Source organism: Squalius cephalus (genome assembly GCF_949319135.1).
Source record: "Squalius cephalus genome assembly, chromosome: 5".
Lineage (NCBI taxonomy): Eukaryota > Metazoa > Chordata > Actinopteri > Cypriniformes > Leuciscidae > Squalius > Squalius cephalus.
In genome coordinates this window covers 28018897-28032904 of record NC_137126.1, presented here as the reverse complement: position 1 = coordinate 28032904, position 14008 = coordinate 28018897, and the positions used below count along the sequence as shown (strand labels likewise).

Sequence of the window (14008 nt, the reverse complement as noted above, 5' to 3'; positions counted from 1 at the left end):
TTACATAAAACTAAGTAAAACAAGAAACAAAAATGTAGGGCGGCAACTTGTTTCCTAGGATGTTGATTAGAGGATGGCAGATCTGAATTACCCCTTTTCTACCGGCACGGTTCTGGTGCGGGTTCCCGGCCTGTGTCCAGTCTCGAACCGTTCTGCACATTTCCACTGCAGAAAAGGTGGTTCCAGGTCAGAAAGTTGACTCTCTGTGGTGGTCTCGTTGAGCAATGTGATAACGCTGCACTACATTGCTCTTTATATCTAAATATATAAAACTATGTGCACGAGAGAGAGACCCAGCATGCGAGAGAGTGAATCAACGGTTTCAGTTTCAATATATCTCCAAAAAGGACAGATGAGAGTACCAGAAGTTTTTGCGAGCTGCCAGTACGCTAGAATCACTCTCTTTACTGTGAACAGCAAAACAGAAGTGCTGCGCTGCCTGCACAAACACCAGGACGTGCTCCGTTTGATTTTAGACAACACACAGCAGCGTTATGTCACTCAAGCCCCTTACCTTCCTCAAGTCTGAAAACATTCGGCCGGTTCGCAACAGGCTCCAGTTTGCCTGGCCGAGAACAGGCTCTGTCTCCAGAAAGCAAACCATTCTGGTGGAAAAGGGGTAAATGTGAGTTTGCAGTCAATTATAAGAAAGAGGCAGGGTTAAAACAGACTAAATGATTGGAGAAGTCTGGCATACATCACCAGAGAGATCCTTGACATTTGGATGAAATTTGGATGAGTTGAATTTTAAAAAAATATTAAACGTATGCAAGCATGGACGATTTGTTCAGAATAAGATTTTTTTTAAAAGATGCATTTAGAAAACCGGTTGAATTTATTTCCATATCATGCCAACGTTCAAGGACTTTTACTAATAATTTTTTTCATGTTGAGCCCGCTACTGCATATTGTTGTGCATATCTGGTTAAAGGTAGTATTAATATATTTTATAGTTTGTTTTTTAGTTAGTATGTTTTTAAGGGTGGTGTTTACTTTTGTACTAAAAGCAATTTTGGTACATTTTGGGTCAATACTCTGTCTGATGTAAAATCCTAAAGCAAAACCAGTTGAGAAACTCTGCACTATATGATATGTGATGGTTCCACCCACACATTTTTATCTTGTTCATTTCTAGCATGGTCAAATAAATACTTTTATTTCAGAGTGCAGTTTTGTAGGGTTTTGAGAAGACTCTCAATCTTAAAATGAAAGATGATTTCACAGGAATCTAATTGTGGTGGAGAAAAACATAAAACAAACTTATTTAGTGAAGTAACTGTGGTGCATTGTTTTGTCATTTTACCTTTATTTGTTAATTATACTTAGGGGGTGTTTACACTTCCATATAATCACACGTGATTTCAATATGTGTTCAAGACAGATAGCACCTATCTTTACCTATGGTTTTGAGTTCATCAGATTGTTCGGGCACATATATATAAAGCAAAAAGAGCTTACAACAGAAAATAGTAGTAGTATACAGGATTTATGTAAAATTTGTGGAAACGTGTTTATGCAGCCCTCTGTGGTTTTGAAAAGGTATCTTGCCTTTGGCACAATTTGCTTTGTAGTCATTATTCCAGTGGCTACGGTTGTATAACCGCATCAGGCCAAGATGGAGTTTAACCAGAGGTGAAGGTTCTCACAGCAAAATGCCCCAATGAAATGTAGGTAATTAAAATGCAGGGGCAAATCCACATAGCAAAACAGAACGGCAGGACATAGAGATGCATGTGTCCACATAAACCAAAATAACCTTCCCATCATCCTCAGCAATGCTCCTCTTAACTATACACAGTGCACACAAACACACAACCTGTCTCTTGTACACAGGTCCATGATCAGACATGTAAAGCAGCCCACAACTGACAGGAAAGAGACAAACACGCACAGATACTGGTGTCACACTACAGAGGTTTGATAATGAACTCTGACATGCTCACTTCCACAGCGAGAGTGAGAAAAAGCACAAATGTGTTTTCTATAGTGACCACCGTCATGGCGGTCAAGTGGAATTTATTGCTTTGATTTGAGTTTAATCTTTTTTTTTAACCCCGTACTGTTTGAGGACTCTGACTACTGTCTAATATTACTGTCCCAGTGTGCTGGAACTCGCCATTACTGCAGTATACAGTTAGATACAAATTACAAGTGATTGGTTTTAAAAGCTACAGTACCCAGACAACTGGGCACAGGCTCTCAAGGGGAAAAAATGGTTACATTCAACATCTGATTATTAGGAATTGTTACATAGATGCAAAATGATCAGTAATGCAGTGATTCATTTCCTATTTAACTTGTTTTAGAAATTTTGGCCTGACTTTTGAATGTGTCTGTGTGAGGTCATGAAGATGATATTAATGATCATAGATTGAGGACAGACTTCTCAGTGGCACTGTCTGTCTCATTAATTTACTGATACAAAGGGTTTGGAAGCTCTGTAATGTGTTTACTGTAATGAACATTAATCTAGACCTCGCTGGCTGCTTTTGGGCAATTCCATGGAATAGTCAACTACACCATGGACAGATCAGTTTCAGAAAACTTTTTTTTTTTTTTTTTAAGTATTAACTTACTGTGCACCGTGAAATTATGTCAAGTACAATGAAGAAATTGTCTCCCGTCTTATAAGTCTAACTTAGTACTAATCTAATAAGTACTTATTTCATATTGTCAAAGTTTTTTTGCCCTTGTATCTTGTGATTGGTTTTATATATCTCTAGTTTACATGAGATAAAGAGCACCAGATATTAATAATGTATCTGGCTGGCTGTATCAGATCTTCTCAGAGTGGTCTTATCTGTGTGGACAAATGCTTTTATAAAACTTAAGAAAACATTGCTTTTGATTTAGAGAGATTAGAGAAGAGCAGCCAGCAGTCTTCTGTGAATATTTAACAAGGTGAAGTAGAGGTTTCTGTGAACAGAAGTCGGTGGTCATTTTATCATTTTTTGGTTCATGTTGTATAAATAATGGTTAATATTTCATCATCTCTGTGGCAGAGTGCCAATGGACCGCAATATTAATGGGCATCAGTGTCTAAATGTACATCTGTTCTAATGGAAGAACATTAGTTTGGTTGTGTATAATTGATCACTAAAGCTTCCCTATTCTCTGTTTGTGAGAGCATGACTAATGTAGAAGAACTCTTTTTGTCCCCTTTAGACCTTTTCCTGGATCCACATTATTAACTCAGCTGTTAGTCTAGTAATTTTTCTTAGCATTCAAGACCTTGTTTCCATCTCTAATTCTCACTCTCTCTTGTCTTTCTCCAGCAACTGTGGAGTGTTATAACCCTAGGACAAACGAATGGTCGTATGTGGCCAAAATGAACGAGCCCCATTATGGACACGCAGGCACTGTGTACGGAGGATACATGTATATTTCAGGTACCTGTCACACATCTTTATGTTTGTTATTTATTTGTGTACACAACTGTTTGGGGCGCCAGTGGCTCAGTGGTTCATGTAGGTTGTCTACAAACCGGAAGGTTGGTGGTTCAATCCCCGGTTCCACCTATCCAAGTGTCGAGGTGTCCATGAGCAAGACACCTATCCCCAGCTGCTCCTGACGAGCTGGATGGCGCCTTGCATGGCTGACACCGCCGTTGGTGTATGAGTGAGTGAATGGGTGAATGTGAGGCTATTTAAAGCGCTTTGGTGGCTATAGGTCTGTGAAAGCGCTATATAAATGCAGTCCATTTACCATTTATAACTGTTCAAAAGTTAGGGGTCAGTAAGACTTTTTAAATGATTTGTCGCGTTTCCCAAAAGCATCGTTGGCCAACTATGATCGCAATTTCCATTGAACTCTATTGGTAGCGACGGAACTTGCGACCATAGTTGGCTTTGGGAAACAGACCCCAGATCTTGATTTGAATTAGATCCATTGTAGTATTTTAGTTACAATATAAAAAAAAGAAAAGCACAAAATCACACACTTCAACTGTTATACGTGCACAAGTTCAAGAAGAAGTAAAATGTACTCATTGTCAAACACATTCTCGTCCTCATTCTCAAACACATTTTCACAGATCACGTAGTTGGTAAGGTGTCACTGACAGGAAGAGGAATATCTAGAGGGTGAGAATGAGATGTTCTCACCACACACACAAACTGATCCTCCATAGATGTTCCCTCTATCACACAAAAACATTTTCAGATGGCAAGAAATTAGCTTCTCTAAAAAGAGGAACTCACAGACACTCTCACAGGGTGTTAACCTGCCTTGTGCAGTATTGTTCCCATCACATGCTCACTTTACAGGATTGCAGCTCAAATCCTGCTTTATGGAGATGAGTCCTACTTTCACTGAGAATGATAAACGGGGAGAGAGAGAGAGACAGATGGTTGGTTAGATAGGGTGGTGAGAGGAGGAGATGTAGTGATGTCATGAATCAGAGTGTTTCTGTGTGATAATGAACATTGAGGTATGTAGGAGTGTGATCTCACACACACAGAGCTGTGATAATGCTGCTCAAGGCTTTGTCTTCTGCTCCCACACACATTTACCTCTCCATACATTAGCATTCACCCTTACACAAGCATGAGCCTAATGACTCTCATTCAACCCTCCAGCAACCTCTAAATAACATTCTGAACTCCTCAATGTGGTGTGCGAGCGCCGTATATATGAATTGGTGTGACTTGTAGGCACTAGGCAGGAATATTCTGTGCATGTCTCCGAACACACGCAGGCACCATTAGCCATCAGTGTAACCGAAAAACGGTGTATAAACCATCGATATTTATATTTGATATTTTGATTGATATTTATACTCCTGTACCAAAGCCAGCAGCAAAGCCAACTCTTTTTATTCTAAATGCATGTTATTGATCTTCTGAACTATTCATGCATATGCACGTTTAATTAAAAAAAAAAAAAAAAAATTATCAACTTGTCATATCTTGATCTTCTGGTGAAACAACATCAGACTTCTATCTGGTGATTTATGTTGGATTTCTCCAATCATTTTGTCCTCTTAAACCCCGTCCCTTTCTTACAATCAACATTCAGATCTGCCTCTATCTACATTTTTTTTTCCTCACAATATTCGCAAATGTGTGATTGTATCATTGCACAATATTTATTATTTTAAAGGTTAATACATTTTGTGTGTGTTATATAATTTATAGCCTATAGTTTATATTTTTATATAATATATATATAATTTATAATTTATTTCTCTGCTTCTAAAACAGTTTTCTATTGACACAGAGTCAATGTACCCAAGGCCGTGGAGATAGGGAAAATAGATATTAACTGATAATAATCTTAATCACGATCTTATCGATCTAAGATTATCTTAAAGGAGAACTCCGGTCAATTTTAACATTGAGCTCATTTTTTTGTACATTTGGAGTGCTGTCAATACAGAGAACAACGACAAAAATCGGTGTTGCCTACACCGAGTTATTCTATTTTTAAAATTTGCACCCTGTTGACTTCAATGGGGCAAATACTAAACCTGCTTTTAGCCTCTTAACATCCTTGATGTGTCATTACAAGTGCACAGAAAATGTGAGTGATTCCTTCTGAGTGAACACGAGTGAGTCTGACTGCAGTAGATGTGAAAGAAATGTATAAAAATGATGTTATTTAAGCCAGCGCAAAAACCTTTGTTTACATCCTGTTTTTCGGTTGAAGTCCAAAGTAGTCGATTGCCGAGTTCACGCGCGTGATCATAGGTATTAAACCTATGCGTGTGAACTCTGCAATCGACTACTTTGGACTTCAACCGAAAAACAGGATGTAAACAAAGGTTTTTGCGCTGGCTTAAATAACATCATTTTTATACATTTCTTTCACATCTACTGCAGTCAGACTCACCCGTGTTCACTCAGAAGGAATCACTCACATTTTCTGTGCACTTGTAATGACACATCAAGGATGTTAAGAGGCTAAAAGCAGGTTTAGTACTTGCCCCATTGAAGTCAACAGGGTGCAAATTTTAAAAATAGAATAACTCGGTGTAGGCAACACCGATTTTTGTCGTTGTTCTCTGTATTGACAGCACTCCAAATGTACAAAAAAATGAGCTCAATGTTAAAATTGACCGGAGTTCTCCTTTAATCTTAATCATAATCTAGACTCTTAATCACAATCTTATTCTCCACGCTAAATATTCTTTCTCTCAGAAATGTTACATTTATACAGGTTAAATGCTTTCTGAATGGTTGTCTGAGGTATGATATTAATTTTGGTCAATATGACATTTCTGGAGTTTTTTAATTGCTGTTTAAAACAGCTCTTGTAATTACAGAAAATCTAAAACCCCTCCTCTGTGTCGCTGTCTTAATCTGTTCTGCCTGGAGCAAATTTATTCATGTATGAGAGTCTTTTGCTGGTGATATATGTACACACATTTACATTGATTCTCACACTTCTCTCCTCCTTCCTCTCCTCCACCCATCCTCTTTCTCTGGAGTATTTTTGGAACTGCTGATCCTTTTGTTTTTACTCTGGTGTCTGTGTCCCTACTCCTGCATGCCTGCATATCTCTCTCTCTCTCTCTCTCTCTCTCTCTCTCTCTCTCTCTCTCTCTCTCTCTCTCTCTCTCTCTCTCTCTCTCTCTCTCTCTCTCTCTCTCTCTCTCTCTCTCTCTCTCTCTCTCTCTCTCTCTCTCTCTCTCTCTCTCTCTGTTATATAGGTCATGAAGTATTGGAGTATTAAGCTTTGCACTCAGATGAGTGCTAGTGTGCATGCCTGAAACAGTCTTGTTATGTGCTGCCTCATGCTATGTTCTCTGTCATTATCTCTCCTTTTCCATACACTAATATCTCCTCTTCCTGTCTCCTTTGCCTATTTCCTCACCATTTCACTTGATTCACACAAATGCACTGAAAGTGAAGAATTACAGTCAGAAAGCCTGTGTGTGTTTGTCAGTGAATCATTCTCTTCTCTTAGTAAAGGAAAAGATGGATGGATGGCATAGATGGATGGATGGATAGAGTTAGAGGGCAAAAACAAGAGGTATGTAGAGAGGAAGAAGAGGGAGGGTCTGGTTGGCTGATGCCCAGGTGCCTGATGGGATGGTTCTCTTTATTTTCAGCCCTCCCTGTAGACATGTCCTGTTTCTTTTTCCTCTGCTTCCCTCTCTAGTTCCTTTCAGTGAGCATGCAGACCTGGTTGTGTGTGTTTGTGTTTTCGGAGATGCATTATTCAATCTTAACTCTTTCCTCAGCAGACCTTGAGAGAGTTTCTGTGCACACATTATGCATTATTCATTTCTTGTTGTGTATATCGAATGCTTTCAGAAACGTGCGCACACACGGTGTCCGTTTCAGCAGCGAAAGTGATGTGAACTCTCCTTGTGGTTTGTTTTGCAGGTGGAATAACCCACGACACTTTCCAGAAGGAGCTCATGTGCTTTGACCCGGATGCTGATAAGTGGACTCAGAAGGCTCCCATGACGACGGTCCGCGGCCTTCACTGCATGTGCACAGTGGGCGATCGTCTCTATGTCATCGGCGGAAACCACTTCCGGGGCACTAGCGACTACGACGACGTGCTAAGCTGCGAGTATTACAGTCCCGCCCTGGACCTGTGGACACCGATCGCGGCCATGCTCCGCGGGCAGAGTGACGTGGGTGTGGCCGTGTTCGAGAACAAGATCTACGTTGTGGGCGGCTACTCGTGGAACAACCGCTGCATGGTGGAGATCGTCCAGAAGTACGACCCCGAGAAGGACGAATGGCACAAAGTGTTCGACCTACCCGAGTCCCTGGGCGGCATCAGGGCCTGCACACTGACAGTGTTTCCACCTGAGGACCTCTCGCTCACCGGCTCGCCTAACCGCGAGTCTCCTCTCTCGGCTCCTTGAGAATGGATGGAGGGAGAGTGAGAGAGACAGAGGAATAAAACGGACTGGCTGATTGATTGACAGACATATACAGATGGATGAGTAGAAGCAACTCCATCACCGTATAGACATGCACCCCTGTCTCTCTTGTTCTCCCTCTCTCTCTCGCTCTCTCTCTCTCTCTCTCTCTCTCTCTCTCTCTCTGTCCCCACAGGAAAAAGACAATGTTTGCACTCCCCACTGATATACGTTTCAATGGTGTCTGTGGTGAAACCCCGTCCCTTCCCTCAAACGATTCCACTTCTCTTCCTCATCACTCTGCTCCTCTCCTCCTGAGAGTGAATACTGAAAAGTCCTTCCATCCCCCCTCGATGAGAAAGAAAAATGGAAGCACTCCCAGGGTTGGGCGTAACTACATGTTAACATCGCATTAGGGGGTTTGTTTCGTCTCTTTTGGCAGGAATAACCTTGACTTGAACAACAAATGACTTTGCAATTCAACTTTTCTACCTGAGTCTCCAGAGTTTTGCTATGAAGACTACGTTTCCCTGATCCCTCCTATTCTGAGGTCACCTACCCCCTAACTGCTCTCCTTCTTCCCTTTATGCCTGCTCATTTTTCCCATCTCTGTCCACTCTCAGCCTTTGCCCAGTTTTTTACCCTCATTCTCTTGTCCTCACTCAGGGGGTTAGTTGACCTTCGACCACAGGATAAGGAAACTGTTTTAAACTCAGGGGTTGGCCTGCCCCCATCCCTCCCTGCCTAACTGATATTTCATTTCTCTACTCCTGCTGTTGTTATGAACCATTAACAGAATTGTGTTTTCTAAATTTAATAAACAAGATTTTGAGGAAAAAAAGAATTGTGTTGGTTTGATATTCATTATGTTCTAGGTTTTCTTAAAAGTTTCTGCTCTACCATGGCCGTCAGCATCATATTTTGTGAATACTATTATCATGGCTAAAAGCTGCTGTTAAGCATAATGTGCAGTGAAGTGCCTGCAGCCCCTTTAGCTATGATTGTATTCAAAATACAGAATGGCCTTGAGTGTCATGTTGCTTTGATTCCAAGATTACTACACAATTGTGTATTTGATCACAGCCAACTTGACCAAACAGCATCCAGGACCAGAACAATCCACTTTACAATCAAGAATTCACTACAGCAGTTATTATAAGAGCTTATATGGACTTGACCATCATGGACAGAGATACCAAGACTTTCTGAAGCATTAGATTCAGTCCACAGCACCTATGTCAACAGAAGCAAGTGTGGTGTGTTCACATATATTTATGTGTGCGCCAAGATATTATTTCTGCATCCAAATTCAGAGGCTGCATTCGGAGGCCGATTGCATCACCGCAGCGCGATGAAGGCTGTCCCAATTCGAAAGGCTCCTTCAAATGCGGCCACCAAATGCGTCCTTAGTTTCCAGTGGAATGAAGGATACAACAGATGGATACAACCTTGCCTACCCCAGAATTCATTGTGCGCCAGTGACGACAGGGTTTTTTGAGAGAAATTGGCGAATTACACTTTTAAACGCAAGTGTTGGGTTTCAACTTGCTCAAATATCTAATGATACAAATGTAAAAAACTTTAAAGCGGTTAACATGTTGATATATCTTACTAAGATGCGATTATATATAGTTTATTCTCTTTAATATATACAGAAATGGACCATGGTAAACATATTTAGACAGTTTTTGAACCCTGTTTGTTTGTTTTTTTCAGACAATTTAATATAACTTTCAAAAAGTCCAGTACAAACATTACTGCCACTCATCAACAGCAGCTGTGACAGTTGCTAGGCGACAAGAACAGTCCTCCGTAGACTAAACCGTCTCATTTAATAACGCTCAGTCCGACCTTCGAAGGATGTTGCCTTTGAATTGTGATACAGCCTATGTGAGCAAGATAAGTTAATGTGTAGCCTTAAACTAAAGTGTTTCTATTTTAAAATGTCAAAACATACTTTTATGAACTCCTACAGATTTCCTCCAAATTTTGAGCCAGGCCATATTCAGATCTTGCTGCTAAAAGGCTACAGAGTGCTGCAGTAATGAGCCCTAAAACCAAGAAATGAGTTTGCGTTTTCGCACTTCAGATTCCACCATCCCAAAGTCAATGTCTCATTCAGCTCCCTAATTTCAAAAGTCGTGAATCAGTATATTGTATACATGAATTCAGGCACTGGTAAGGACCCTGGCTCACAATACATTGGGACACTGATGACTCTATTTCCGGCGACATGGCCACGTCCTCCTTGTACAACATCACTACTGGTATTTATGAACAACAGCAGAGCTGAAATCTATCTGACATTATTTTTTATGATAAATACTTTGCTTGTTACATATATATGCAACATTTCAGCCTTAAATGATTTTAAATGTTTGCTGGATTATGTTCATTACCTGATTAAAGAGATGTGTTTATGCTGAAGTATAATGAAATAATGGTTTGTATTTTACAACCCCAATTCCAGAAAAGTTGGGACATTTTGTAAAATGTAATAAAATATGTAAAATGTAATTCTCTTTAACCTTTATTTGACTGACAAAAGTAATAAAAAAATAATAATTCACTGACAAAATGAGTTGTCTTTTGTAAATATAAACCAATTTTGATGGCTGCAACACACGCCAAAAGTTGGGACAGTGTCAAAATGAAAGTGAAAAGACTATAAAATTGTGTTTTGTGTTTGGTATAAAAGATTGTCTTTGCAAGCAAAGATGGGTTATGGCTCACCACTTTGTGAAGCCAAATTTCATGAGAGAATTGCCAAACAATTAAAAAATCACATTTCTAAATGCAAGATTGCAAAGTATTTAGGTCTTTCACCATCTACCATACATAATTTTGTGAAAACGTTCAGGGAATCCAGAGAAATCTCAGTCTGTGTAGGGCCAGGCAGGAAACCTCTGTTTAATGTGCGTCACCTTTGAGCCCTCACTAAAAGTCAATAGGGTCCCATCAACTGTTTGGTTGTCAACATTCTTCAAAACATTAATCAAAAAATCTTTTGTGTTCAGCAGAAGAAAGAAATGAATATATGTTTGAAACAAATTGAGGGTGAGTAAATTTTCATTTTTAGGTGAGCCATGCGTTTAAACGTCATCTACTCGCAAGCCTGTTTTTATAGCATCAGACTATTCTAACTTAAACTTGTCAACTTGTAGATCCACTGATCTGTAGTTTATTTATATCCTAACTTTAGCTTTTTACCTCTGCCAATTTGTATTTAGGCTTCAAAATTCATAAAAGTTTTTCACGTGTAAAAAAAAAAGTATTTTGTTGGTCACATTTCCTACAATAATCCAATCCAATTTTATATTTTTTTAAAAAAAGTTGTCAAGGGTGATAGAAGCTTATTGCTATACTCGGTTTCACTGAATTGCGTAAAATTCACTGGCCATGTTAGGTCCGATGAAATGCACCATTGTTGTGCTTGCTTCTCTTCTCTCTGTCTCGGGCAGATGTTCAGCTCAGCTCTCCATGCTGGTGGTGCCCAGGTGAACTGCCATCTGTGTGAGGGTGCGTGCGGTCTCCCGATGAGACATATGGTCAATAATCTGTTACAACTTAATCAGGCACAGGGCTCGACCCACACTCACTCTATGGCCTTGTGGGGCAGAATCAAATGCATATTTTATATTGGTTCATAACTGTAAAAAGCAACAGACCACTGTGCTCTAGTTAGTCAAATATAATTGGCTCCTTTGAATAGTGAGTTTTGTCAGTGTGTGTCACAGGCATTAGTTTTTAATTTGATTGCCAACTGCAGTGAGTGTATCTCAGCATGGGGACTTTCTGGCCTGGTTGGTGTTTTGGCCCTCGGCTGCACCAGTTGTTCTAAATTGCATTAAAGCATCATGGGAAACCAGTAGTAAGTGCAGGGTCAAGGGTGGTCGCGAAAGCCTCGGGACTGTGTGAGGACAATAATACTGAATAAGAGGAGTTTCTAAAATGCATTTCTCTGATAAATGTAGCTCCACTGTGGCACCTAGGGCAGTGTGAACCCATAATCCCAGCTGCCCTCCATAAGAGTGGGATTAGTATGAAAGTGAGGGATGCGTGACGTCCTATTTAGTTTTTTGTTTCCCAACCCCATTTAACCTCTAAATGGCATACAGTGAAAAGTATGATTTTGCAGTCCAACTTACAATAAGATGTTTTTTTTTTTCCCTTGACACCTCACACACAACTGTCTGGTCTCTGCAATGACGTGTACCACGTTTTTCTTTCATCCGGCGTTCTGCTGTAGAGTCATATTTCTGGATGTCTGTTATCTTGTCCTGCTCAGACTGCAGCATTATAGAATCAGCAGAGTTCAGTCTGCCTGCCTACGTCTGTGTCTGGATTTAAAAACATACGTCACAGTTGTCTGGCACTGCTAGCGAAGCAATGGCAAACAGACAATTTTACTGACAATTTTTACTTCTTTAAAAATCGCTCCCAGATATTGCCCTAAAGGAAAGATGCAGCCAGAAAGCATGCATCACTGTCATGCCACTTAAAACCTGTACGTTTTTCATTTTTACTAGATTTCAAATCATGTTTGAACATGGACACAATAGAATTAAGGCAGAAGGTTTTTAGTGAATAAGGACATAATTGTAACTAACAGGTCTTTAGGATTACTAACTTCCAAGAAGCATCTCAAATAATATTCTACACTATATACTGTGGACTTTAGTGTATAAATTGTACTAAACAGGAGCAATTGCTTTTTTTTTCCATTTGTAGGAAATGTTTCAATAGTGTTTTTTAGGGGTGTCACAATATATCGCAATACAAAAATGCAACAATATGTATCGTGGATAGTTCACCCAAAATAAAAATTACCCTGTGAGAAGAAAATTGAAGTTTTCAGAGTCAGTACTACATTAAACTACAATATATTATGTTGAATATAATGTATACTAATGGGGGAATATTAGTGGGTCCTGATAATGCTTATGTTACCAGTAAAAAGTGGCCTACATTATTTTAAATACATCTAGCCAGTGACAGAGTGCAAGCATATTCGTCTAAAATAATTCTGTATTTTCAGGTTCAGAATCATGAATATATTTATTCTGGTGTCACCATTGTCCAAGCCTATTCATTTACACCCACAATGTTATATCAAATTTAGCATTTAATCAACAGTACATTTTTTCTTAACCTTTTATTATATGTCTTGGAGTATCGCAATAATATCGTATCGTGAGTTCAGTATCGTGATATGTATCGAATCGTGAAATTAGGGTATCGTTACACCCCTAGTGTTTTTATTTCCACGGTAAAATTAATGTTCACTTCAGTATTCAGTCCATTGGTCGTGGACTTGACTGTTACAAACAATGAGCATTCTGATCGACCTATACTGAGCATAAGCCATTGTTTAGTCATTAAAAACGAATGATATGATAAATAATTGATTTACTCATTTAAAAAGAATGGTGTATTTTGCTGATGGTGTCAGACCAAGGACCTGAAATCTTGAGGCATTCGCATTTGTAAAGCACTGTTATGAAGCAGGGATGCTGTAAATCATGATGATATAATATATGAAGCATGAAATGGACTGTAGCTTGACCTTTTATTGCAATCTGAATCAGATATGGGTGCTGTGACCTCAAAACTGTGCCATTCAAATCAGCCAAGGTCACCAGAAGGAATGATAAATGAGAAGTAAGATGTGGCGTCATTCCTCATGAATGATTATTACGGTGATGTGACTCATTAGGATATGCTGGATGGAGCCCATGTGTGTACACTCTCAGAAAAAAAGGTACAAAAGCTTTCACTGAGGTGGTACCTTTTCAAAAGGTAGGGGAGTCCATATTAGTCCCTCAAAGGTACCAAAAGTGTACATATTAATATACCTGTACATATACTGTCCTAGTGACAGCATTTACCTTTTGTTCTGAGAGTAGTTTGTGCTGATGATGTGGTAATGTGGCATCTGAGTGTGTCTCACAGCGGGTAGTATGCTAATATTGGATTGTTTTTCATTTTATTCATTGGAGTGGGGGAGATTGATTGCTACATGTTTATAGTTTGATGTTTTCTTGATTGCTTCTTACTTAAAGCTGTTAAACATTTAGCATTCATATTGCCATAATAAACTGGCAATTAGAATGCATTCAATGCCTTATTAGCAAAATGAACTATGAATATGCAAATATATGTGACTGTTTAATTAAACGCTTCTGAATG

General features: G+C 39.4%; 1 protein-coding gene across 7 annotated transcripts in view; it reads left to right on the top strand.

Annotated features, from left to right (window-relative positions):
* Window positions 1–8653, top strand: part of klhl13 (kelch-like family member 13) — a 55339-nt gene extending 46686 nt beyond the window's left edge. For all 7 annotated transcript variants that reach the window (XM_079872996.1, XM_079872993.1, XM_079872995.1 and 4 more), the window contains 2 exons: window positions 3276–3389; window positions 7329–8653. In XM_079872996.1, the coding sequence (XP_079729122.1) occupies window positions 3276–3389; window positions 7329–7822 (608 nt within the window). In that variant the 3' untranslated portion in view covers window positions 7823–8653. The remainder of the gene's footprint in view (window positions 1–3275; window positions 3390–7328) is intronic.
* Window positions 8654–14008: the final 5355 nt, after the last annotated feature.